This window comes from Oryctolagus cuniculus, chromosome 8, assembly GCF_964237555.1.
Source record: "Oryctolagus cuniculus chromosome 8, mOryCun1.1, whole genome shotgun sequence".
NCBI classification, from domain to species: domain Eukaryota; kingdom Metazoa; phylum Chordata; class Mammalia; order Lagomorpha; family Leporidae; genus Oryctolagus; species Oryctolagus cuniculus.
Window position 1 is genome coordinate 57,450,037 of NC_091439.1, and position 27,513 is coordinate 57,477,549.

General features: G+C 43.3%; 1 protein-coding gene across 3 annotated transcripts in view; it reads left to right on the forward strand.

Moving 5' to 3' along the window:
• Window positions 1–26,573, forward strand: part of PAPSS1 (3'-phosphoadenosine 5'-phosphosulfate synthase 1) — a 105,064-nt gene extending 78,491 nt beyond the window's left edge. For 2 of the 3 annotated variants that reach the window (XM_051819267.2, XM_051819266.2), the window contains exons 11-12: window positions 7,743–7,972; window positions 25,861–26,573. In XM_051819267.2, coding sequence (XP_051675227.2) covers window positions 7,743–7,972; window positions 25,861–25,999 — 369 coding nt within the window. In that variant the 3' untranslated portion in view covers window positions 26,000–26,573. 3 annotated transcript variants of the gene reach the window in all.
• Window positions 26,574–27,513: the final 940 nt, after the last annotated feature.

A 27,513-nucleotide genomic window follows, 5' to 3' on the forward strand; every position in this document is an offset into this window, starting at 1 on the left:
TGCTCCTCTTCTGATCCAGCTCTCTGCTATGGCCTGGGAAAGCAGTAGAAGATGGCCCAAGTCTTGGGCTCCTGCACCCATGTGGGAGATTCGGAAGAACCTCCTGGCTCCTGGCTTCGGATCGGCACAGCTCTGGCCATTGCGGCCATCTGGGGAGTCAATCAGTAGATGGTAGACCTCTTTCTCTCTCTCTATCTCTCACTCTTTCTCTCTCTCTTTGTCTCTCTCACTGCCTCTCCTTCTCTCTCTGTGTAACTCTGACTTTCAAATAAATAAAATCTTTTAAAAAAAAGTAAAGCATGGTGGAAATAGAACTGAATACTTTCTTAAAAAATATCTTGTAAGGACCTCAGATTTATATGAATCATAATCTGTGGTACATGGTGGTCTGTCATGATCAGTCAGGGAATTGTTCTTTCAAATTTTGTTGTATATTTGTTATTTTTAAAAATTACTGAGTGAAAAACCATGCATTCTTCCTTACCTGAGAAATGCAACTTCCATGCCCCAGGTACCCCTGTCAGTCCCAGCCCTCTGCTGCCATCCCTCCCCTTCCACCAGATAACTGCCATGTCTAGTCTCCTGGCTTTACATCTCTTTATGCTGATGATGCTCACAGATCTATCTCTCATTCACATCTCTTTCTCGACCTGAAACTCATATGCAGTTGCCGTAGAGGACTCCCAGAGAGCTCAGACTTGGCTGCTTTATTTTACTCTCTCCAAATAGGCTTCACCTTTCACTTCATCGTCTCAGTTTATTGCACTTTATTCAGAAATTTTGGAGTCCTCCATGATCCTTCTTTTTCTCTCATACTCTGTCCACAAAAGTGCTGTTGCCTCCTCTGCCCAAATGTATCTAGACTTCTGCTCTGGTTGTAGTAGAAGAACTGATCCTTGAGTTGTTTCCCCACACTAGACTTGGCTTCTTGCTGAAAGCTGTAGAATTAAGTATGTGAAACACCTGTTTAAAAACATTGGAAAATAGGTAGTGCCAGAGTGTGTTCTCTGAGAGATGGAAAACACACAGTAACCCCTGTCTTTACCCTGGTTCTCTGCCTGGAGACAGTTTCCTAACCTTAGCACAGGCCATTGGAACCCAGGCAAAGCTAAGGATAAAACAGATTTGGAGGGAGTAAAACGAGGCAGCTGAGTCTGAGCTACCTGGGCGTCCTCTAAGGTGGCTGTTGGGCTCAGGAAGCAGAGATTGAATCTGGGGAGGCTGAGGCAGCCGGGCCTGGAGTACTTCCCCAAGAGGAGGGGCAGCACGGACTTTGAGAGTGTACCCCAGCATTCCTTGGACTGCATTTGTCCAGGGAAAGACTCTGTGAGACCTGTTGCAAGTGGTTATAGTAAGTTTTATGAGAATGGGCACAGTAGAGGTCACACAGAGTTGGAAGATGACGTTCCACCTAGCCAGGGTGGACACTTTGTTAAACGCTAGGCATTCCACAAAGATGCCAGAGAAACATGCCTTGGGGGTGAAATTGGGGACCTTTACTCAAAATTCCCAGGGTTCTTGCCATAGGTTTAGATCAGAATTTTTAATATTGGCTGCTCATAAATGAAACTGGCAACATGATACAGTTTTTAGCATTTATTCAGTGAAAAAAATGCACAGGAAAATTAGGGTTTTATTTAGGAGAGAAAGAGGTCTAGAAATGTAAGTTGGGACCATACCAGGCAGAGGGCAGGCCAGAAGCCATGTGCAGCAAGCGTGCAATTAGGTTCAGCCACAGGTAGCGTAGTGTGGGCAGGAAAGCAGACAGTGGAGGTCAGAAGACCTTATGACAGAAGGCGGGGAACAATAAGGGCAGGCCTACTGTGCTCCAGGTCTTTTGTTACTTCCAAAGGGGCATGGTTACGTAGCCTGATTGACAGGTGGGCATACAGGTGAGGTCAGGTAGAGACATGAGATCATGAAAGGGGGCAGGGGGAAGGCATGGTCTCCAGCTCACAAATCTAATCAATTTAATCCTATCTGCTGGGGCAAAGACCATATCCTAGAGAAAGGGACGGGCAGAAACCATACAGAATTTAAGCATGGGAAATTTACAAAAATATTAAACTCTAGTAGGGCAGAAATCATACCAAGGTAAAAACTTTCAGGGATATCCTAGGGCTGAGTAGGTTGCCAGAAGAAGCACAGGCTTTGAAAAGGAGCCTCCTTCTCACCTTGCTGAAGAAGGTGGGGATTCAGCCCCCTGGCTGATGGGGAAGTTAAGTGGGTTGCCTCTCCCAGAGCTGGTTCACAGATACTAGACAGCAGGGAACACCACTGACCGGTGGGTGAGGGAGTTGGGTGCATGCTTGTTGCCAGATGGTGGTGTATGGTCTATGACATCTGCAGGCTTGGGTGCAGAAAACAGCCCTCTGGAACACAGGTGATGCCGGCTGGTGGATGGGTGAACGGGAGGCACTACAGTTGCAAAGCTTGGTGTGCACCAGTGTCTGCAGTAGGAGGGCTGCTGAATGGCGGTCAGTGGGCTCAATCTGGAGTCTTGAGGCACTGTGCATGTTAAGCTTGCTGCTGGAGCAGAGTGCTACCAGATGTCCGCCAAATAGTCAGTACTGACAGCAAGAGCAAGGAAAGCAAATTCAGCTTATCGGGGACTGTTGTGTCTCCCACAATGTTGCTCAAATGGCTTCTGCTGATTAAGCGTAGCATTATGCTCACTGTCAAGGGAATGTTCTGAAAGAGGTCAGTCTGTTATCTCCGAGCATGTATTGAAGGGTGAATTTGGAGTTAAGGGGCAGTAGCTCTGAGGATTGATGTGAAGAGCTAGACTAGATTTGCTCACTAAGGCCCATGGCCAATCCTCAAAAGATAAGTTTTTGCCAGTAAGTTATCTGCCTGCTAGAATAAAAAATTTTCTAATTCTAAAGGAGAATAATGTAATTCAGACTCTTGAAAGCATCCACAAGCCCAGTATACAACAGCAGATTATTAGAAATGTGAAGAAGCAGGAAAGTATGTTTTATCATGTGGACTAATAAGCGGCTGCTAAAAAACATGCCTTGAGATGATGCTGAGGTGGGAATTAGCAAAGAGCATGAACGTGTCTTAAAGGAGAATATGAAATTTCAGAAAAAATAATAATTTTTTTAAGAGATAGCAAATGGAAATTGGAGGACTAAAAAAGTATAGTGTCTGAAATGAGAAAACTTACTGGATGGACTTAAACGCAGCTAAGAGTTGGCAGATAAGATAAGGAAAGGTCAATGAGCTAGAAATTAGATTGAAAGACATTGTCTGGAAGGAAAGTAGGGAGAAATGAACAAAGTCTCAGTGACGTGGGGACAACATAGAGCCTCAGGGAGCTCCCAGAAATGGGTCCAGTGAAAAACTGCATAGCTTTCAGATTTATTTTTTTTAACCAATGTTAACTTTTAATTCCGTTTTCCCACCAACTTTCTGAACTGCCCTCCTAGGTATAATTGGAGTTCTGAAAGGAGAGAGGACAAGAGAGAGGGTGCAAATGTAGCAGAAAACGACTTGAAAAAATAATGACTGATGTTGGGGAACAACCTACACATTGAAGACGTGTAGGTAACCTCAGGAAGGATCAGTCTGAAGACAACCGCAGCTAGATGTGCAGTGGCCAACCTGCTGGAAGTTGACAGGAGAGAGAAAAGGGTGAGGGCAAGAGGGAAGCTGTGGGCACAGGGGCTGACTTCTCAGCAGCACACAGCAGAAGCAGCGGAGTGGCATCTGTAAGAGAAAAATTAAAAAAAAAAGATCAGTCTGTTAGTCTAGAATTCTGTATTCAAGCCAAACTATGTTTAAAAATAAAGTTGAGATAAAAACATTTTCAGATAAATGAAAGTTGAGAGAATCTTATTAGGGAAGCAAATCTTTCAGTAGAGTTTCCATTCTTTGCTGTATGGGAAGGAAGGCTGAGAAAGCAGAAACCTGGCATTTTCATCCTTTGAGAGTGAGATTTCTGTCATCAAGGAATAGGGAGACCAGGGCCAAGAGAAGTCATTTGTGGTACAGGCACCCAGCAGGGCTTGCACATGTGAATTAAATTACTTTTATAATCTGAAAACAGCAACACTATTTGTTATTTGGTTCATAGATACAAGCAAAGTAGAAAATAAGTCAAGTCTTGTTAGGTTGGCCATTTAAAGATTCTTCGAGACTTTTATAAGCAAGCTTTTGGAAGTCATCTTGTATTCCTCCATCAGTATACATTCAGTATCCCAGATACCATGCCAGCCGCTGGTCATTAAAAGGTGGAATCATACATCTTAAGTTTGCTGGACAGACAGAGGAGCTCTTTTGTTTTTATTTTAATTTTTTGACAGGCAAAGTTAGAGAGAGAGAGAGAGAAAGGTCTTCTGTTGGTTCACCCCCCAAATGGCTGCTATGGCCAGCGCACTGTGCTGGTCTGAAGCCAGGAGCCAGGTGCCTCCTCCTGATCTCCCATGAGAGTGCAGGGCCCAAGCACCTGGGCCATCCTCCACTGCCTTCCCAGGCTACAGCAGAGAGCTGGACTGGAAGGGGAGCAACCAGAACAGAATCCAGCACCCCAAGCGGGACTAGAACCCGGGGTGCCGGTGCCGCAGATGGAGGACTAGCCACGTGAGCCACGGCACCGACCAGGAGGAGCTCTTACAAGATAACCTGTCAGCCTCTTTAGACAAAGAGTGAATTTTCTTTAGAAACTCTGGTTTGGAAGCAATTCATCCAGTCAAGTTTCTCAGGAGCTGTTTTGCAGAATGATAGTAACAGCATCAATGTTTTTGGCTCTTTTTTTGTGAAGGTCAGGTGCAGTCCTGAGTGCTTCCAAACCCCCTCATCCACCTCATGTATGAAACATTATCATTCTAATTTATAAAGTAGGTGTTATGTCTATAAGGATTGCACTTAGGAAGACTCAATCAGTAAGGGACAAAGCAAGGATTCAAATTTAGGACAGCCTGACTGTGATGCACACCGCCTCACTGTAGGCTGCCTTGCTTTCTCTAGACCAACGCATATTAACTTTTCAGTAGGTTATACGTTGACTCAAACAGGCATTCTTGGAAGAGTTATATATGTTTTGTTTATGTCTGTTAAAATTACAAAAGTATGCTCACAGGAGAACCATTCACTAAAATATAGAATGAAATAATTGGAGTCATCTGCAGGAGAATGTTGACAAGACTCAAAATCAGAACTGGTCACTGCTGCCACGTGCTCTGTGACCCTGGTGAGGTGCTTCCTCTTTCTGGAATTCTGCTTCCCCTTTTATGTTAAAAGGGCAATAGGGGTTGGGGCAAATGATCTCAGCTCTGTTCCGTATTAAAAGTAAGCCATAGATTCCTTGCTTACTGTCCTTTTGAAAGAGTTGCAGAGAGAGAGAGAGGCAGAGGCAGAATATGAGCAGCAGAGGTCTTCCATCCACTGATTCACTTCCCAAATGGCTGCAATGGCCAGGACTGGGCCAGCGCTAGGAGCTTCATCTGGGTCTCCCACATGGGTGCAGGGACCCAAGCACTTGGGCCATCTTCTGCTGCTTTCCCAGGTGAATTAATAGTGAGCTGGATTGGAAGTGGAATAGCTGGGACTTGAACCGGTGTTCATATGTGGTGCCCACTTTACCTGCAGTGTCACAGCGCCGGCCCTGGCTTTTTGGTTTTTGAATGATGAATGTAAACACTTAATGAACAGATGAGGTTAACTTACTTCAGGGAACCTAGACTGCCTTTTTTTTTTTTCCTATGTAACTAACTCAGTGTAGCCAGCTTCTAATTTGCTTGAGGCAGAAACAATTTTCCATTTAAGTAGAGATGCAAAGTGCTTAGTCAGAAATAAAATTCTGAATGACTTCTTGATTAAAATTCTGAGGCTGAACTAACAAAAGTCTTATGGGTGTCTGCTGTGTAGGGGCAGAGGGAGCGTCCAGTATTTTCATGAAGAGAGCTGACAGTGAGGGTGGGTGGGGTAGTATCTATGTAGGGAATGGATGTCTGTTAGCACCACACTTTGCCATCTTGTTCATTCAGAAAGTGTGCAGCTCAGTGCAAGCAGCAGCAGTGCTGTCATAGAAAAAGATGTGGTTGTGGTGCCTTGGGAACAAGTAGGGAGAGGAGTAGCCCGGCACTAGGGAGGCATGGTGCTAAGAGTTGCTAAAGGGCTGCATTTGGAAGCACCGCACATCACTTCGCCTCTCATTTCTTTGGCTACAACTCTGCCATATGTTGCTGCACTACAGGGGAGGAAAGAAATGTGTTGCTTGTGAGGAAGGATAGAGCAAGATTTGTAGACACCCCAGGTTTATGAAAAACTAAGCAAGTGGAAAACAAATCCAGGTAAATGGTTAACTGTGGGAAAAATAAACAGTTATACAAAGGGGAATGACATCATAAAGATAGTCATGGCTAACATTTACTGTGTACTCACTGGGATTAGGTAAGATTGCAAGTGCTCACACATTTCATTTATTGATTTTCTTACAAAGCTTGTGAGATAAGTACCATTATAATCCCTGTTGTACAACTACTGATTTCACCAAAAATGTTGGACACCGCTTTATTTACTGAGTAAATACAATGGGGAATAGGCCAGCGGAGTAAGAGCTACACATTGTCATTTACAGTTGGAAACCTAAATGACATGGAGATAATGGCTGCATTACATGCTGTCTAAGGTTAAGCAGGCAAGACAAAGCAGTGTGTACGTGCTGTTCAGAAACACACAGGTTGGGGTATGGGATTGCCCATGTGCTACTGTACTTTCCGAACTATGTTGATTAAAAAATATACATATTTAAAAAACATAAATACAAAAACAGAACTAGCGAGATAAAATGAAAAATAGTTTTGTTTATTCATATATAGTGGTCATCATTCATACCTTACTTTCACAAAGAACAATGATCATTCTGTAAATCACTAAATAATGGAGCCTAGCATTGAAGGGGAGCTAAGCCAATGTCTGTGGCAAAATTACTTAACCTTTGTGGGTTTTACTTTCTGCAGATTTTAATGGAAGTGTTGAGCTGGAGATGATCTCTTACAGTCACTTTAAGTTCTAAAGTTCCTTTCCTCCAGGTGTTAGACCAGCCCATTTTCATTTTTATACAAAAGGGTCTTCATGTGAAAGGATAGCCATCAAAGCCAGGCTTGGACACAGCATGACTGTTTATTTATAACCAGCCTCTTGTTTTGTTCTAATATCCTTGAGCAGTGGTTGCTTACGAGTTTCTCAACACCTGCTTGTGTGAGTTCTCACACAATTTAAGTCATTGTCATCCAGTTAGCTTTCATTTAACCCGTTAAAGGGTGTTGCAGAGGAAAGTGCATAAATTGTGTGAGTGAACCTCTGCAGTGACCATACGCTGACTAGCTCCGAGGTCCTGCGTCAGGGAACAGAGCACTGTGTTATCCCAGGAGCCCCTGCGGTTGATTGCTTTGTGGGCCAGCCGTAACCTGACTTCCGACTGCAGAGATTGGATCTGGAACTCTGCACGTGGTGATTGTGTAAAGTCATACTCATGTGTGTACATTTACTTCTGTGTTGTAAGTTAATCATTTATAAAAATATGTACATTTGTGCTTTTAGTGATTTTTTTGGTGGTTTTGTTTTGTTTCCCTCATTTTATTTTTGGCCTGGTGAGATGAAGGAATTTGCTGAGATTTCCTACAGATAGGTAATGATTGTATTTTAAAAAAGTGTCTGAGTTTATTTCCGTTCACTGCTTGTAAGTACTTTGTGTCACAAATACATAGTTACCTAAATGAAAACTTTTACTGTAGGTCCAGTGGCATTGCAGAGCACGGATGGTTGCAGGAGCGAATTTCTATATTGTTGGACGAGACCCTGCTGGCATGCCTCATCCAGAAACGGGGAAGGATCTGTATGAGCCAACGCATGGTGCCAAAGTGCTGACAATGGCCCCGGGCCTCATCACCTTGGAAATAGTTCCCTTCCGCGTTGCCGCCTATAATAAGAAAAAGAAGCGTATGGACTACTATGACTCTGAACAGTAAGTTTTACAGTCTCTGTGTGAATCTGTGAAACACGCTGTGATCTAACCTGCTCCTGGGCTTGAGCAGGTTGTCTCATCTTTACATCTGTTCCAATGACAGGCTTTATTGTACCCATTTCAGAGAGTCACAAACCTGGGAAACAAAATCTCTCGATATTCCAGAAGTTAGAAGTAGAAATAAAATTGAGTCTAGTTTCATGAATTTTGTTTTGCAATCTTTACAGGCAGTATTGACATTTCTGTGCTTACTGTGTCCTGGGCTGAAGCTCACTGAGTGGATAGGTGTGATCCATGAAATTAGTGACTGTTAGGGAAGCCTGCTTTACAAGGTAGCAACCATTATCTTAGTTTTGTAGATGAGTAACCTTCAGTGTACAGATGTCAGATCACTTTCCTCTGGCTGCAGAACTGGCAAGTGGCAGCCCAACAGTTGAAGCCAAGCAGTGTGGCTCGGAGGCCATGCTCTCAATAGCACAAGTTCTTTCTTCAAAGATCTTAAAACAACCATCCAGACGACCCAGTTACTGTTATAATTGAATGTGTATTAGTCTCTGTTTCACTGACAAAGTTGTGTTAATTCCTCTCTACAGATAATATATGTAGGCAGTGCTCTGTAAGCTTATAGTGGCCATAGGAGTGGGATCTGAAGTTCGGAGCTCTAGGCCCATGCTGGCTGTGTGGCTTGGGAGCCCCAAGTTTCCTCTGCCCTTGTTTTCCTCATCTCTGGAATGATGGCAATGGACAAGGTGACTCCCTTCCAGCTCAAAATCTGTAGTTCTTGCCACGATCTGTAGTACCTTGATATTTTTATATCTTGGCAGGTGTTTTGTTGATTGATCCTTTTTTATTACACCTTTTTTTTTAGTACAACTTAAAATTCACAGTCAGTAAAGCATATATTTATTTTTTCATTTATATTTTATTAGTGTCTACTCTACTGACAGATAGCAATTGAAAATTGGCTATGGCCTAGTAACCTTTGATCTGAAAATCCTCATCTTTCCTTTCCGTGGCTCCATGTAAGGGTAATGCTTTTCCTTGTGACGCTGTGTCCTCATTTGCTGTGGCCTGTTTTGTAATGATGAGAATAGGAGAGAGAAAGAAGCCTTTTAAAAATGAAGACAGCATTCTCTTATTTCTAAAAAGGGGGCCAATGCCGTGGCTCACTAGGCTAATCCTCTGCCTGTGGCTCTAGCACACCGGGTTCTAGTCCTGGTCGGGGCGCCGGATTCTGTCCTGGTTTCTCCTCTTCCAGTCCAGCTCTCTGCTGTGGCCTGGGAGTGCAGTGGAGGATGGCCCAAGTGCTTGGGCCCTGCACCCCATGGGAGACCAGGAGAAGCACCTGGCTCCTGGCTTCGAATTGGCGACGTGCGCTGGCCGCAGCGGCCATTGGAGGGTGAACCAACGGCAAAGGAAGACCTTTCTCTCTGTCTCTCTCACTGTCCACTCTGCCTGTAAAAAAAATAATAAAATAAAAAATAATAAAAAGGGACATGAAGAATGTTGTCATTGAAATTTTTTGAGATAAATTATGTTATCTGGATAAGAAAAGATTGCGATTACCAGTGGAGATTGTGTCTTGTGTGATGATGTAAACAGTCTTGAGCCGTGGCACATTTCTAGATGGTGGCAGGCTTTTCTGAGTGATGAACTACAGCTCAAATACAGGAGCTTGTAGAGGGAATGAATAGAAAAGGCTTTTATTACGGGTACGAGCAAGTGTACAAGGACTCCTAACTGTTGCCTTTGGCCTAGATGTGGGATTCAAGACAGGAGCCGTTCTAGTCTCGGTTTTCCGAAGACCTGAATTGTGACCCAGATTCCAGGATCCCCGTGAAGCACACCAGGACATTTTTATCCTTGTAGAAAATCAGGTTTGCCAACACCTAGAAAATAGTTCTAAGTTATACAGTTTTTTATTTTCTTGCCTTAAAAAAGTATGTGTGTATCTATGTGTATATGTGTGTCTATCCTTATCTTTATATGTATACATGCTGTGATTTTACTGTCTGGAAAGAAATGTAGCCACAAAAGCTATGTATTGAGAGTTGTGAATGGATTTGTTTCTACCAAAAACATATCTTCGAAACTTGAGAGGATTTTAAGAAAAATTAAAAAAATTATAGTAAACTTTGAACAATATTACCACAAAAGGTGATTGAAACCTTAAAATATAATTATTAAGGAAAGTAAAAAACATTTTGGGTCTAGTCTGTGCTTTTCTGATTACAGTTATGTAGGCTACCATCAAAGGTTCTGGTTTATTTAGCCAGGGGAGAAGCCTACACGTTGACAATTCTTTTAAAAGCTCCTAACTGGGGCAGACATTGTGGTATAGTGGGTTAAGCTACTGCCTGGGATGCTGGCATCCTGGGTGGGTTCCAGTTCATGTCCTGGCTGCTCCACTTCTGATCAGCTCTCTCCTAATGGCCTGGGAAAGCAGTGGGAGATGGCCCAAGTATTTGGGGCCCTGCCACTCATGTGGGAGAGCCAGATGCAGCTCCTGGCTCTTGGCTTCAGCCTGGCTCAGCCCTGGCTGTAGCAGCCATCTGGGGAGTGAATCAGCAGATGGAAGCTCACTCTCTCTCTCTGTAACTCTTTCAAATAAATAAATAAATAAATCTTAAAGAAAAAAAAAAGCTCCCCACCTGCCATGCTGTAGGAAGTAGCAGGTTTTTCCTATCTGTAAAGCAGGCAGTGTCCACGGATGGAAGTTCCGGCAACCTTTTGCTTCTCATCCTGCCTTGCAACTTAGTGGTTTAGTTTGTATATAAGAAGTTATGAACATGGTCTCATTCTGAGAAGTACAATTAACTACACCAAGTCACTTGCATAGTGGCAAGGAACGGCTGGGAGAGAGAAATAGAATCATTCCGCTGTGGCTAAAAGATTTTAAACTTAGGTGCACTTGCATTTTGTTAATAAAACCACACTGAAAAGGACTTGGGCGTTTCTACAACTTCTTGTGGCGCGGTATGTTTCATTACCTTGGTCTCTGCTTAATCAGCAGGCTTAATCATGCACAGGGCTGTAGATAACTTTGATGTTTGGTTAAATCTGTATACTGTTGCTTTAAGTCTCTGTTTTAATCATTCAAAAGCTAAATAATTACATCAGTTCTCATAAGATTTTCCAAAGATGAATTCTGTATTAGTTGCATGAGTGGCTCATTTCCTTGGAATTTTTTTGGGTTACCAAATCCTAATAAGTTGTAACTTGGGAGGCTTTAAAACTGCCTTAGTTTTCTAACTTTTTATTTTTGTGTTCAAATATAATTAAGTTGATGGGAATATGTTGGAAAGTGATTAAAATTTTGTGGAAAGGCGATAGTCTTTGATGTAGTGAGAAAACAGTTATTAATTATGCACATATGAGGTTGTCTTATGTTTGATTAATGGGTGTTACTCAATGCCAGCTTTTGTGTAATTAATGATTTTGTAGCTTTTGATTTGATTAAATACCAATGTAAGACAAGTCTTGGGGGAAAAAAGTTTCATGAGTATTTCAGGAAAGATATTTTTGATAGGAATTATGATAAAAATCATCTGTTAACATGTAGGGAATTAAGGAGGTCCATAGTAGCTGTAACAGTGACTCAGGAAACTTAGTTTTAGGATATGAAAACTAAAGCCCATTTTTTTCCAACAGCACAAACCAACTTTCAGAGATAATTTAGTTACTTGTAATTTTTTTCTCTTTTGTGAAGTGATTCTTTATATTTGGGTAAGGTAAACACCAATTATTCAAGTTATTTTAATGGTAAACCCCCAAAGAAAGTAGACGAGTGAGAATGCCCTGTGGAGATGAGTGGTTGAAGGGTGAGTGGACATAAATGTTTATCTGGCTATATCCAGTACAGTATTTCACAGTTCCAGTGCTGGAGTGGAAGAACGTGCACCGTCAGAGTCATTTCACAGAGCACTCTGACTGCAGGCATCCTCCAGGCCTTCTGCAGGTGTTTTCCCCTTCTCGTGTGCACTTGCCACAGGAGAGCTCCTTCTTGTAGTTCCTGTGCAGCGAATCTTAAACTGACACGTCCCTGTTGCCCAGTTTCTACATTAGTTTTCTCTCGCTGAAGCAAAAGTTCACCTGAAATTTAGTGGCTTGGAACACTAGTTTATTCCCTCACAAATTTTTAGGTCAAAAGACTGGGAGGGCTTGACTGGATTCTGTGGCCAGGCTGAGCTCTCGTGTGAAGGGTCTGGACAGAATCCACTCTGAGTTGATCCTTATTGTTGGCAGAATGCCAGCTCTGGCAGTTGGAGGAATGAGGTCCCTGTCTCCTTCCTGGCTGGTGGCCAAGGAGAACTCTGTTCCTAGAGGTCACCTTCGGTTCTTCCTTGTGGGCCAGTCCATCTCAGTTACAGAACTCCTCTCATGTCAGATCCCTCCCACTTCCCTTCTGCTGCCAGATGGGAAACCTCCCTGCTTTTAGAGCACTATAGTGATTAGGTTAGGTCTGTGCAGATGGTTTTGCTATTTCAGCGTCAACTGATTATTAACTTTAATTGCATCTGCAGTATGCCTTTTGCCATGCTTCAGCATATTATGGTAGTAACATTTGGGGATCAAGGTCATTCTGCCATCTTAGCGTTCTCCTTACCACACAAGTGGACATTTCTACTTAGATTTCTTGATATTGTTGGAAGTGCCCAAAGCCAACTTTGCCTTTATCCTCATAATACCTCCAAATCCTAAATTTCTTCAGTATCTTGTTTTTCCCGTTATGTAGAACCATAAAGTCCTTTATCCTTCTATCTTTTTACATCCAAGCCTTGTCATGTTGATCAGTGAAGTATTTCTTGTGTGAATTCTTTACTCTCCCTTCCTTGCCACATACTCTTTGCGGTGCATAAGAATTTCTAGGAGACTGTCTTTTCCATTAATTCATAAAATGCTTTGTTTTGCATTTGATTTTTTTTCTGAAAAATTGTAGAAGTGTGATTGTAACTGAATGGGTTTATTAACGGTCTCTCTGTATTTGTAGCTTTTGAGCATATTTCAAGGAGTTACTTCATGACTGTTCATAAGTAATACCTAATTTAAAATCTGTTATATTGTCATCTTTGTTTTTCTATACATTTGAGCCAATGTGTACCACAAAGTATATTTTATCAAATTGTATTTTATATATACTGTGTCATGTATTGAAGTCAATATATGATATGACAGTTGTGGGTCTCTTAATGACAGAATACTTTCTGAGAAATGTGTTGTTCAGTGAGTTCATTGTTGTGTGGACATCACAGAGTATAATTACATAAACCTGGGTAGTAGTGCCTCCTGCACACCTGCCCCATGTGATATGCATACATACACACACACAGACACATTTACGTGTGTGTGTGTGTGTGAAAGAGAGAGAGAGAGAACAGAGCCTTGTGCTCTTAGGGCTGGGATGAACAGAAGATGAGATGAATCAAGTAAAAGAGAAAATGATGCAACCAAGAGATGTTGTAGTCACAGGGTTACGAGGCTGTTGCTGGCCTAACACAGCATACTGTTTAACAGTAAACTTGTTTAGTAAGTAGAAGAATATTCTCTAAAATAACAACCAAAAGTATAGTATAGTAAATATGTAAGCCTGAAATATAATTGTTTATTAAGCATTATGTTCTATACTTAATTGTATGTGCTGTATTGTTTGGTGACTGGCAGTGCAGTAGGTTTGTGCACACAGTATAACCACAAACACGTGAGTATAGCTTTGTACTATGATATGATGGCTATGACATTGCTAGGTGATAGGAATTTTTCAGCTCCATTATGATCTTAATGAGACCACTGTCATGTTTGCTGCTGTTGACTAAAACATTGTTATGTGATGCATGACTGTATATTGACATTAGTACAAATCTTTGACCCTTGTTGCACATTTTTTCCATTTATGTTATTGAGTCTTTACTGTGTACACACCATTATTAGGTGTGGGCCCAGTCATTCAAAACAGGCAGATATTTGCATGACCCTCTTAGGACTTAAATTCTAGGGAAGAAGGTAGATAATAAACCACCAGCAGCATTTTTATGGGTGGTAAGTACCTATTGAAGGCTTTGGGAAACTCTGCTGGCACTTGTCTGACACAGTCTGGAGGGAGGAGTGGCGATTCTTGGAGCAGGTGATGTCTGAGCTATGCTTCAGAAGCCGAGTAGGCATTCCCTTGGTGAGCAAGGGAGTAATGGCGTCTGGACAGAGGAGTCAGCACGTGCAGAGGTCCTGGGGTGAGAAGCATCAGAGAGGGTTTGCAAAGAAGGCCAGGGTGGGGCAGAACAGAGATTCAAAGGAAGATGATGGGATAGGCCAGATGTGGTAATTCTTTGAAAGGTAGTAACTAGAATAGATTTCCCATTCTAAACACGGTGGTATTACAATATGGATTGATGTGAGGCAGTCCTTTCTGGTAGTGTGGTAGAACTGGGTTTACAGATGGACTCTCTGAAGAAATCAGCTGAGAAATACTGGGTCATGGAAGTGTCGTGGCGCTGACAAGTGGTAATAGCCGTAAGACCAGACAGCCAAGTGAGCACTACAACTTCAGTCAGCTGCTTTTGTCCAGTGGACCTAGCAGATGTGAGTATTGATCTCCAGAGCCGCGTGCTTGGGGGAGAGGGAGCAGAGAGCACAACTCTGGTGCTGTTCAAGATGGAGCGTTCAACAGGAGACTCCCATCAGGCTGGGGCTCCCTGCTACCATAAGTGTAAGGGAGCACCTGGAGCGAACCCCATCCATTCTCCTACCCCAGGGGACTGTGAACAGGGCCTATATCTTTAGGCTCACAAGCTCAGAGCTCTGCTCAGATGGGCCACACTCACATTACCTAGCTGATGGTAAGACAAATAAACAAGAAAAACCCATCCAACCATGAAATTCGCTTTTGGTGGTTTTTGATTAGGGCGCCTGTAAGCATTCAGCAGAAGCAAACATAAACTCTCTGTGGAGCCTTGCACCTTCATCCATCTTAGGCCTCGACTTATTCCCCTAAATAATTATGTAAACTTATTGCAAGCTTGTAGTCAAAGATGAGAACATATATATATAAGGAAACTAAGCACCACGAGCCAAAAAAAAAAAAAAAAGAGACTAGAGTAACTAGAGTTACCACCTAGATTCCAAAATAAGTTATGCTTGCTATATTTAAAAGGTCAAAGGCAAATTTGAAATTATCTGCATGGGACAGAAAAGTATAGAAATAAGGCAGCAGTTTAGAAAAGAGAAAGGCAAGGGAGGAGGCCTGTGTGAAGGCATGCACCGGTACATGTGAGAGTTAATGGTAGCGTAGATTTCCATTGTGATGGAGATTGGAGGAAATAGACCGTCTCAGATCATCTTAGGAAGCACAGTCAGGACTTGCAGTATAATTGCTGTGTTAAATGAAAGCCATATTTGTTTTCTTCTCAAGTTTGTAAATCTGTTCCCCCCATCCTATTTCAAAATGAATAGCAACCAAAAAAAAAAAAAAAAAAAAGTTTAGTTCAGTATTCTGCACTCAGATTCCACAGGTGGTAGGCAGGGGTTTTGAAAAGCAGAATTAGAGAGATGGTGAGAGACGAAAGGCAGATTTTCCATCTGTTGACTCATTCCCCTAGTGGCTGCAATGGCTAGGGCTGGGCCAAGCCAAAGCCAGGAGCCAGGAACTTCATCTGGGTTTCCCACATGGGTGCAAGGGCCCAAGCTCTTGGACCATCATCTGCTGATTTCCCAGGCTCATTAGCAGGGAACTGGATCGGAAATGCACCCATATAGGATGCTGGCATTGTAGGCAGCAGCTGATTAACCTGCTACACCACTGGGCAGGGGATTTTAAGGGAAATAGTTGTGGGTGTGAAAGTGCAATGGAATTAGTGTAGGATTTGTGTTTAATCGTATGCAAGATAAAATTTTTTAAACATGTATTTACTTGAAAGAGTTAGAGAGAGAGGGAGATACAGAGAGAATCTTCCATCCACTGGTTTACTCCCCAAAAGGCCACAACAGCTGGGGTTGGGCAGGCTGAAGCCAGAAGCCAAGAGCATCATCCGGGTCTCCCATGTGAGTGGCAGGGGCCCAAATACTTGGGCCATCTTCTGCTGATTTACCCAGGCTGCTAACAAGGAGCTGGATTATTGGAAGTAGAGCAGCTGGGACTTGAATCTGTACCTATATGGGATGTTGACATTACAGGCAGTAGCTTTACCTGCTACACCATAATAACCATCCCTACAAGGTAAATTTTAAGTTCACTGTAAGGGAACAGGTACTTTGATTCATGATTTGATTGATGATGACCTGGATGTATACATTATTTGTCTTCATCCTTTCATAGACCTCTCTCTGGGAAATGTTCTAAGGAGACTAGAAATGAAATAGAAATGATTTTGATGGTTAATGTTGAAAATTGTAAGACACCATTAAGATAATGATGTTATAGTATTTTATAAACCCAGCAATACTCATTTGTTGCTTTTAAAAATATATTTATTTTTAGCCGGTGCCGCGGCTCACTAGGCTAATCCTCCGCCTTGCTGCGCCAGCACACCAGTTTCTAGACCCGGTTGGGGCACCGGATTCTGTCCCGGTTGCCCCTCTTCCAGGCCAGCTCTCTGCTGTGGCCCGGGAGTACAGTGGAGGATGGCCCAAGTGCTTGGGCCCTGCACCCGCATGGGAGACCAGGAGAAGCACCTGGCTCCTGCCTTTGGATCAGTGTGGTGCACCAGCCGCAGCGCGCGCTGGCCGCAGCGGCCATTGGAGGGTGAACCAACGGCAAAGGCAGACCTTTCTCTCTGTCTCTCTCTCTCTCTCACTGTCCACTCTGCCTGTCCAATATATATATATATATTATTTATTTTCATTTTATTTGAAAGGCAGACAAAGAGAGGTCTTCCATCTGCTGGCTCACTCTCCAAATACCTCAACAGCCAAGGCTGGACCAGGCTGAAGCCATGAGCCTGTAACTCCATCTGGGTCTCCCATGTATGTGGCAGGGGTCCAGGTACTTGACCATTCATCTGCTGCCTCCTAAGCTGTGCATTAACAGGAGGCTAGATCTGAAGCAGAGAAACTGGGGCTTGAACCAGGCACTCCAATATGGGATTTGGGCATCCTAAGCGGCAACTTAACCACTGTGCCAGATGTCCATATGTGCCAGATGTCCATATGTTGCTTCTATTCAGTCATAGCATGTGCGAGAAAGCCGGGGGAAGAGGAGATAAGCACTAAGCAGTAACAGAATAAGACCGAGGAGGAGCCTGGGGCCATGGCCCTGTAGTGGAACTGTAGTAAGCTGCAGTAGGTGACATGGAAGGCTTCTTATTGTAAAGCCTGGGAGCCTGAGTAGCCTTGAAATCGTGCAGCCCAAAGCCCTGCTTCTCTCTGTCTCAGAGTCTGGGCCAGATTTGACCACTCTTGGTAGATGAATAGTGATCAGTAGTAGAGAAGAAGCAGAGGGAGTGAATGAGACAGTTCTTGAGAGAATGTTTCCCCTGGTGCTTAGGGCCGGGCAGTCTTGGTCTCCTTGTGGAGCGGGACAGTGCTCCTCATACTACCTCAGCTCTGTATGTCCAGTTGTAAAGACTTCTGTTCCTAGACTGTCTCTTATTTGTGGATGAGGGCCTATTCTGATTTTGACATATCTTAGGAGAATAAGGGGTACATGGAATGAATTCCCCCCTTAAGGTCAACCAATCTAAAATATTTCAGAAAAATTATGAAAGTGTTTAAAAAGAGAAAGATAACAACTATGGCAGCACCGATACCTTTGTGCAGTTTGCTTTTATTCTTTAGACATCTGTTTAACACAATTGAACATCATTTTTTTAAAAGATTTATTTATTTATTTGAAAGTCAGAGTTAACACAGAGAGAAGGAGAGGCAGAGAGAGAGAGAGAGAGAGGAAGAGGGAGAGAGAGAGAGAGGAGAGAGACAGAGAGAAAGGTCTTCCTTCTGTTAGTTCACTCCCCAGATGGCCATAACAGCTGCACCTATCTGAAGCCAGGAGCCAGGAGCTTCCTCTGGGTCTTCCCACGTGGGTGCAGGGGCCCAAGGACTTCCTCTACTGCTTTCCCAGGCCATTGCAGAGAGCTGGATTGGAAGTGGAGCAGCCAGGACTTGTACCGGTGCCCATATGGGATGACAGCAATGTAGGCGGTGGCTCTACCTGCTGTGCCACAGCACTGGCCCCAAGAGGGGAGTCTTAATGTAACCAAAGTTCAGCCATGTGTCTCATGCCAGATAATAATTGGGCATCTGAGAATTCACAGAATGGGCTTTCTGAAAGCCCATTCTGTGTAATCAGAAATTCTAGCATAGAAGCCCCCAAATTTTGCACATTGCAGTGTTAATGGATTGTATCAAAATTGTCCATTGGCACTCAGTTAAAAAATCCTGTGCTATGTTGTAGTAGCCTGGAGATTACACCATCTTTTATGTTAAGGAAATTGAGTTGATTCTGCAGCACACTAGGTCAACCCTGGACATGTTCTTTGACTGAATGTCTTATGGGCTCTGTCCTCTAGGACATTGTTAAGACTCAGTGCTGGGTGAAAAATGTACTGAATTAAGGACTTCGGTTAAGTAGATTGTAGATAATTAACTTTCTCAATATAATTATCAGTTGGTATTTCAATTAATCTTTAGTTTGAGAATAATAGTTGCCAAAATTATCAGGTATGATGCCAACCAGTGCTTTTTTAGTTTCTGAAGAGAAAGCCATAAATATCTGTTATCTGGTTTTGAAGAGATGATTTTAAAATCATTTTTAAGAATTTTAGTGTTTGGGCACATGGGTAGCCTCGTGGTTCACTGGTTCAGATGCCCTCATCCCATAGCAGAGAGCTTAGGCTCCATGTCTGGCTCAACTCTGAGTTCCAGCCTCCTGCTAATGCAGACTCTGGGAGGCAGCAGTGATGGCTCCACGTTCGAATTCTGTCAATGTGTGGGAGAGCTGGATTAAATTCCCAGCTCCTAGCTTCAGCCTATCCCAGTCCTGGCTGTTGCAGGCGTTTGGTAAATGAACCAGCAGTTCGGAGACCTGTCTGTGTCTAACTCTTTTTCTTTTGGCCTCTCAAATCTCAAGAATTTAAGAAAATTTTCTTAGTGGTTTGATATATACTGTATCACCCATGACCTGCTTTCCAGATAGATGAAAAGTTAATTAGACCTTAAACAGTCAGTTAGATTCACTTATACATTTTTAGTTTGATCAAAGAAGAAACTCCCCTTTGATTTTCTGCATTGCTTATCGTCTAGTTAGCAAGAAAAGCTAATCTTAAAAAGCTGGTTGCATTATTAGCCTTCAAAAGATAGACTTGAAGGGCCTCTGCTGACCCAGCTCTTGTCCATGTGAACAGTTTGTGCTGGTGCCTCTGATGGCCACATATGTGGGCTGAGGGACCGCAGATGGCTGTGAAGATTTAAAATGATCCACAAGTGGCCAAGAGTCACTGTACTTTGGAGTTAGTCAAGATGCTGGCCACATGTGGTTAGTGTGTTGTTAAGGGTCTCGTGTAGTCTGATACATGTTGTTTTTTTTTTTTATCCCCACCCCCCAACTGTCCTAACCTTTCCTCCCGCTCCCCTTTTTCTTAAGGGCAAGCACTCTGTCTGCTCTAGATTAGAAGAATCTGTAACCCAGTGGTTTGGAGAAGGGAAAAAAGAGCATACTTGTGTCTCGCTTTCCAGGTGCCGTGGAAGATTGCTTAGCTGGTGTAAGGCAGCGGCCCAATTAGAGCTGCTTTGTAGTGAGAGCTCGGGGTCCTGTATCTAGTGGCCTCTTCTGCTTCTGGCAGATTCGTGGTAAGTCATAGGTAGCATTTGACCTGATTTTAGATCATTTCAGAAATTCTTTAGCTTATGCCCATGGGCTTGTGACAAAATGATTTACTTAGAGACAGGGGCTCTCATGCAAAGTCTTTGAACCTTGCTTTTTACAAAAAGTAAAATCCTTCTGTGACAGAGCTAGCAATACAAGGATGAGGCCAAGGGAAATGTGTTTTTCGTAGCCGGGGTGGAGTGGAGCCACTGCCATGTGGAAGCAGGAACTCCCATTTCATGTGATGAAGAAATGCTTGTGGCATGCGGGGCAGATGGAGTGTGAAATAGCTTCAGGCAAAGAGGTACCCAGGGACCTTGGTTTTAAAATGCAATTTCAGAAGGAATGCAAGCAAACTTGTGGATTTCAGACGGTTTGGCATTCTGGGGGAAAGAAGGTCTTTAATTGGTCTGGCGTTTTTCCTCTAATCAAAAAGTTAAGGCAAAGTCATCCAGCAGGCTGCTCTCTTAGTTCTTCCTTGTTGCTATCAAAAACAAGTACTTCATGCATGTGACACGAAGCTTCTATGAAACCCAAGTTTAGTTTGCACGGTCGGAAAGCTCTAGGGTGGTAGTTTTTCTCAGTGAAGCTTGCTGCCATTTAGGGAACTGCTCAGGAGGCTTCCTAAGGAGCTGCGACACGCAGTCCATGTGTTGTCCAGTGGTTCTCGGCTAAACTGAACCCTTTTACACCAGGTGAGAGTGAGCATTCGCAGGTACGGTGGGAAGGTTACCCGTACCCCTTCACAGCTCCTGGCTTCAACACCGACTCCCTGTCTGGCTCTGCTTGCCACGCGCACCCTCAGGTGTAGCCTCCGTGGCCTGGAGATGAAGTCCGCCGTGTTGAGAGTCATTCTCTTGCAGCTTCCTGCGAGCCTCAGGAGGCGACCTCGCTGGTTATGGGAAGGCTGAGACCATCCTGCGTGAGCCCTGACTCCAGTTCCTGCCGCTTCCTGTGCACCCTCCCTTCTCCTCACCTCGCTCCTTGTCAAGGCCGCTCCACTGTGTTCTTCCCGGTGTCCCTTCTCCGTCCCTCACCTCTCTCAGCTGTCATCTCCCTCCCCTTTCTCACTGTTTACCTACACCCCTGCCAAGTCTTCTGCTTTTCCTTAAACACACACACACACACACACACACACACCTCACACGTACCTTCAGTGTCTCTGTCATTTCACCTCTCCATCTCTTCCCTTCATCATTACCTGTTTAATCTTATGTTCAAGACTTAAATTCCAATTTGTGAAGTTAGTAGCCCCTCTCCCTGCCACCTCCTGCTTGCTGCTTCTGGGCTCCACTCACACGCAGCCACTTTCTTTTCTCTCCATGAAGTTGTAGTCATTTATGTAAGAGAAAGGTGATAGCCTTTCTCATGGTTGATCCATGGTTTATGATAACTGTCCCATGTGCGTGGGTCAATATATGACAGTATGTTGACATTTTCCTACATGGTGAACGTATAATAGACTTGGAAGAGACCACTTAAATGGTTTGACTCAAGCCTTCTTGTTTGATGGACTACCTGTCAGCCTTTCCTTTTCACTGATCGTCTTTGATAATTTTGTACAGACATTTAAAATATGGCTTCCCTACGAAAACATAACTGTTAAAATACTGAGTTGAGTGCAGTTGTGTGCCTTCTTTCTCTCTGGTAGTGCATGCGAATGGTAAGAGCAGACAAGCTGACTGGGGCAGAAGCTCATGCCTGAAATTAAAGGTGGAGTGCCTTTCTGTGTCATTGTTGGAGTTGGGATTACCAAGCGTGATGCTGATTTTCTTGTGACTGTTTGAATGGGTCACACTATTTTATATTCATGTCACATATATATTTAGCATTCCAATTTAGAACTCCTAAACGTGTTTGAAGTGGCAGTGGAGTGTTCATTAAAATCTCAATACTTCATTGGATCAGAAGGCCAGAATTGGCCAACAGGTCTAAGAGGAGAAGCTAGACCTGAGACCAAGAATCAGGTTGCTCTTAGGAACTGACAGTAGTGGTCAGGTGCAGTCAGGCACTGAGGAAGGCTGAGTACAGGACGTGCTTACAGTAGTAAAATCAGTGGTGTTCAAGTCAAGCCCCAGGCTCCCCAGCCCTGTGAGCCATGGGGTCACTGAACACACAAGTAACAAAAGTGAGAAAAGCAGGCGACCAGAAGCCTGGCGCTGGATCTGGATCACGGGGGAAGCCATGCTATTTCTTTCCTGTTCGGGAGCCCACCCCCAGGGAGTGGACAGCCCAAGGGTTCATAGATAGACAAGTGAAAGCAGGCTGAGAAGGTGAGTGAGGTCAGAGAGAAACCAGATCCAAGGAAGAGTATTGACGAGTTCTTTGTGACAGGTGTACAGAAACCTCTAGGGTGAATAATCCAGATTTAGATGAAAAGGAACACAGAAGTAGCTCAGATTAGCCACGGCATGCAGAATCCCTGTCTCCCCTTTTCGACAGAGCATGAAGAGTAGTGACTTATTTTGGATGCCAAATGATTCTATATTGAACTAATAAAAATTTTCCTCAATATCCACCTATTCATTCTTTCCTGTTTTACCAAATATTTACTGAGCTCCTAATTCGTGTCTGACCACTGGTCAGTAAATATTTGTTAAGTGTGCCCTGTGTCCCTCCCACTGTTCAGACATACCCTTGCCTGCTAGTGTGTGTGTTGGTGTGAGTTCATAGTCACTGTAGCCACCCAGGCGCCAGAACAGCAAGCGTCCTGTCTGTCTGCTGTCATCAGGGTTTGTGTTCCAAATAACTGATGGCTTTCAGGTTAATTAAGGCTATGTTATTTGTAATGACTTAAAATCACTTTTTGGGTAGAGGTTTCTGAAATGAGATTTTGGGGTGGGCATCGTGATGCAGCAGGTTAAGCCACCACTTATGACACTAGCATCCAGTATGGGAGTACTGTTTTGAGTCTCGGCTGCTCTGCTTCTGGTCCAGCTTCCTGCGGATGCACCTGGGAAGGCACTGGATGGTAGCCCAAGTACCTGGGGTTCCTGCCAGCCACATGGGAAACCTGGATGGTATTTCTAGTTCCTGGCTTCGTCCTGGCCCAGATTTGGCTATTGCAGCTGTTCGAAGAGTGAACTAGGGAGTGGAACATTGATCTCTCTTTCCCTCTCTCCTCTCTCTCCCTCTCTTTCTTTCTTTCTCTCTCTTTCTGTACTCCTCCCTCTCTTTCTCTTCCTCCCTGCCTCTTTACTTTTCAAATAAATAAATGAATAAATCTTTCAAAAAAGATTCTCATTATAAAAATTATTGGTAATTTATATATGTATATTTTCATGATGTTGATAATTGATAAAAACCGATCACTGGGGGCCGTCACTGTGGTATAGTGGGTTAAGCCTCCACCTGTGGTTCTGGCATCCCTTATGGGCATCAGTTCTAGTCCGGGCTGCTTTTCTTTTGATCCAGCTCTCTGCTTATGGCCTGGGAGAGCAGTAAAAGAGGACCCAAGTGCTTGGGCCCCTGCACCCACGAGGGAGACCTGGAAGAAGCTGCTGGCTTCAGATGGGCCCAGCTCCATCTGTTGTGGCCATTTGGGGAGTGAACTAGCTGATGGAAGACCTTTCTCTATCTGTTCCTCTCTTTCTCTGTAACTCTACTTCTCAAATAAATAAATAAAATCTTAAAAAAATTGATCATTGCAGAAGACATGAAAGAAATGCAAAGCATCTGCTATCTAATACCTCCAAGTGTTAGTGCTGTTTCCGAGAAACAACCATTTGGGGTTGGGGGTGTGTTTCTTTATTCTCTCTCTGTGTGTTTTAACAGAGTTGCAGTATTTGTCTGGTTTGGGTTGCTGTAACAAAATACCCTAGACTGGACAGCTCAAACAATGTTTCTTTCTCACAGTTCTGCAGGCTGGGAAGTCCAAGGTCAGTGTGCCAGTAGGAGGTTGCTTAACTGCCTAGCAACCACTTTCTCACTTAGAAGAGAAAGAAAGATCTGGTATCCCTTCCTTTTTTTTTTTTTTTTAATAAGGGGATTAATCCCATCATAGTGCTGTACCCTCATGACCTCATCTAACCTTACTCACCTCCCAATACTTTCACATTGGAGATTAGGGCTTCAACGTATGAGAAATGCAAGCATTCAGCCCACAGTGGTATTGTGTTAAATATCTATGTCTTACTTATTTCACTGGCCATTAGTTACATCATGAACATTTTGTCACTTTAATAGCTATAATGTTCTATTTTGGGCTATGCCCTAATTTGTTTAGGATCTTTTGAGCTTTAGTTTTTTATGTTGTTTTGTCATCATCAGGCAAACTTTCAGATAGCTATTATATGCACAATGTTTGTCTGCCTCTATGAGTATTTCTTTAAAGGAAAGTCCTAGAAGATTGATAAAATACACTGGGCATACCTCTAGAAGCAAGGGTCACCTGTCAGTTTGTGATTTTACTAGATCTTCAGTTTAACTCCACAAATAATACAGAAAGGAGGGAACATATAGCTTCTAAGTATAAGTCAATGGTGACTTGAGCAACCTAGAATTCTTACTGGGTCTTGGTCTGCCATCTCAGTTGGCTCTGTGTTTGAGGAAGAGGATAAAATTCCAGGTAGACTATCTGTCATAGCCACAGGTGCTCTTTGGCTAGTGGTCTAAGAGTTTCTTGTATACTTTTTTTGTATATGTGAAAATGAGAAAAAATATCAGCACTACCTCTGTAGCATCTTATCAGTGGAATAATATTGATTATTGCTACTTATTTGTTGCTACTAAAAAAAAAATCCAATAATGCATTTAGTGACTCAGGTGAATACTTCCTAAAAGGTTTCAGTCTTTACTAGAAAGTAGATTTAGTATTTGTTTCTTGTTTTGTTTGTTGTTTGTTTTTGTGAGATGTAGAAGGAGACAGAGACTGACAGAACTTCCATCCTCTGTCTCACACCCTAGATGCCCACAACAGCTAGGGCTGGGTAGGGCTGAAGCCAAAAGTCTGGAGCTCAATCCAGATCTCCCATGTCTGTGGCAAGGACCCAACTTCTTGAGCCATCACCTGCTGCCTCCCAGGGTGTGCATTAGCAGGAAGCTGGAAAGGGGCCGGGCCAAGACTTGAACCCAGGTATTCCAGTATGAGATGCAGGCATCCCAACTGGCATCCTAACTGCTAAGCCACATGACCACCTTAGATTTAGTGTTTCTTTTAGGAAAAAATTTCCTCGGTCCCCTGAGTGGCAGCTGGGGAGGAGGAGTTGGGAGAATGAGAGGGGGAATGGTTACAAAGGGCAGCCTGAGGGATCGTTGTGGCTTTGGGCCTGTCCTGTAACTTCTGTGGTGGATACGTGTACCTGAAGTTGAGCAGAACTGAATGCATGCAGAGAGATGCGTGTGAGTGAAGCTGCAGAAACCAGAGCGAGATCGTTCGATTGCGTTCCTGTGCTGAGGCTCTGTCTGTGATACGATGCTGCAGTTCTGGAAGGTGTTACGGCTGGAAGAAAGTGGGAAAAGGGTACATGGAATCTTGCTGTATTAGTTCTTACCATTTTGTGGCAGTCTGCAGTAAAAATTTCACTTGAGGCCGGCGCCGCGGCTCACTAGGCTAATCCTCCACCTTGCGGCGCCGGCACACCGGGTTCTAGTCCCGGTCGGGGCGCCGGATTCTGTCCCGGTTGCCCCTCTTCCAGGCCAGCTCTCTGCTGTGGCCAGGGAGTGCAGTGGAGGATGGCCCAAGTGCTTGGGCCCTGCACCCCATGGGAGACCAGGAGAAGCACCTGGCTCCTGCCTTCGGATCAGCGTGGTACGCCGGCTGCGAATGGCAAAGGAAGACCTTTCTCTCTGTCTCTCTCTCTCACTGTCCACTCTGCCTGTCAAAATAAATAAATAAATAAATAAATAAAGAAAGAAAGAAAGAAAGAAAGAATAAAAAATTTCACTTGAAAGTATTCCCTAATTCTAAAAATGGATAATATTCAGTAGTGTGATTTTGTTGTTGTTCAGTGAGAAATTTGAACTTTGCACAGACACTGAAGCTTTTCTAGGTCTTCTTTCCCCATTAAACCAGTTTGGTATAAAGAGAAGGAACAAGTAACTTTCTTAACATTTCACTGTAAGTCTCTCAAAATGGGAAAATTCTCTTTTTCTTTTCCAGCCATGAAGACTTTGAATTCATTTCGGGAACACGGATGCGCAAGCTTGCCCGAGAAGGCCAGAAGCCTCCAGAAGGTTTCATGGCTCCCAAGGCTTGGACTGTGCTGATGGAGTACTACAAATCCTTGGAGAAAGCTTAAGTTGGCAGCCCAGTCAGTCCAGCTTTGACGCTTCACGGAGTACCGCGAGGGGACCACAGAGCCGCTGTCGGCACTTCTGTGTGGTTGTGTCTGTCCTGACGTTCTCCCTATAGACAGACCATTCTCCTTAACTTGTGTCAGTTTTGGTCTGCCTTATGAGTTCTGTTTTGAACTAGTGTAACACACTGCTGGTTTTAATGTATCTTTTCCACTTATAGTTAGTACTTCTACAATATAGTTTTAAAATCTTGTCTTTTGATATTATATTTATGCTTCTGTCTCATGGTTTTTTCAAGCTGTTATATTAGTTGTAACCAGTAATACACATATTGAATCTCACTTATCCTTTAAAAAAAAAATCACTAAACAATAAAGTGGGCTAGACCTTGTTTTGGGAATTTTACAAGACATCTGTAGCAATTAGATTTTTTTTTCTTACATTGAAAATATAAACTGCTTTCTTCCTTCCAATCAGCTATAGATCTTCAGCTGTTATAATCTAAAGCATTCATATGATCTGTGTAAGCTCTGAATGAATTTCTGTATTCAATAAAATTAATTTTTTGGCTTCTTATTTATGTGATACTTTTTCCATTTTTCTGTTTACATATACCATTTCCTCCTTGTGGAAAAAGTTTCCGACGGAGGAGGGAAATACAGACATGCTTTATTGCTGGAATTTGCTACTTAGTAAAATTCCTAACACTGTGTTCCTAGTGAAGGTTTGGATAGCAGATTTATTTATTTTATTTGAAAAATTTACAGAGAAAGACAAATCTTCAGTCTGCTAGTTCACTTCCCAAATGGCTACAACAGCCAGGGCTGCGCCAGGCTGAAGCCAGGAGTCAGGAGCTGCTTCCAGGTCTCCCTCTCCTACTTGGATGTAGGGGCCCAAGGAACTAGACCATCCTCCGCTGCTTTCCCAGGCGCATCAGCAGGGAGCTGGATCAGAAGTGGAGCAGCTGGGATACACACTGGTGCCCATGTGGGATACCAGTGCCACTATAGCACAACACCCATTGTCATTTTAAGTGGAGAAATATAAGGCATTTTTAATCCATTTAAATACTCAGTCACATTCCCCAAGTATGTCTCTTAAGAAACACCCACACAGAAACACAAAGTGTAAAATACTGTTTGAGTACTAGTTATAGCATTAATTCACATTGAACAACACATTAAGGACAGAGATCCTACACGAGGAGTAAGTGCACAGTGACCACTGTTGTTGTTTTAACAAACTGACACTCTTGTTTATGTGTTGTTCAATGTGAATTAATGCTATAACTAGTACTCAAACAGTATTTTACACTTTGTGTTTCTGTGTGGGTGCAAACTGTTGAAATCTTTACTTAATATATACTAAATTGATCTTCTGTATATAAAGATAATTGAATCTTGATGTGAATGGAATGGGAGAGGGAGCAGGAGATGGGAAGGTTGCGGATGGGAGGGAAGTTATGGGGGGGAAAAGCCATTGTAATCCATAAGCTGTACTTTGGAAATTTATATTT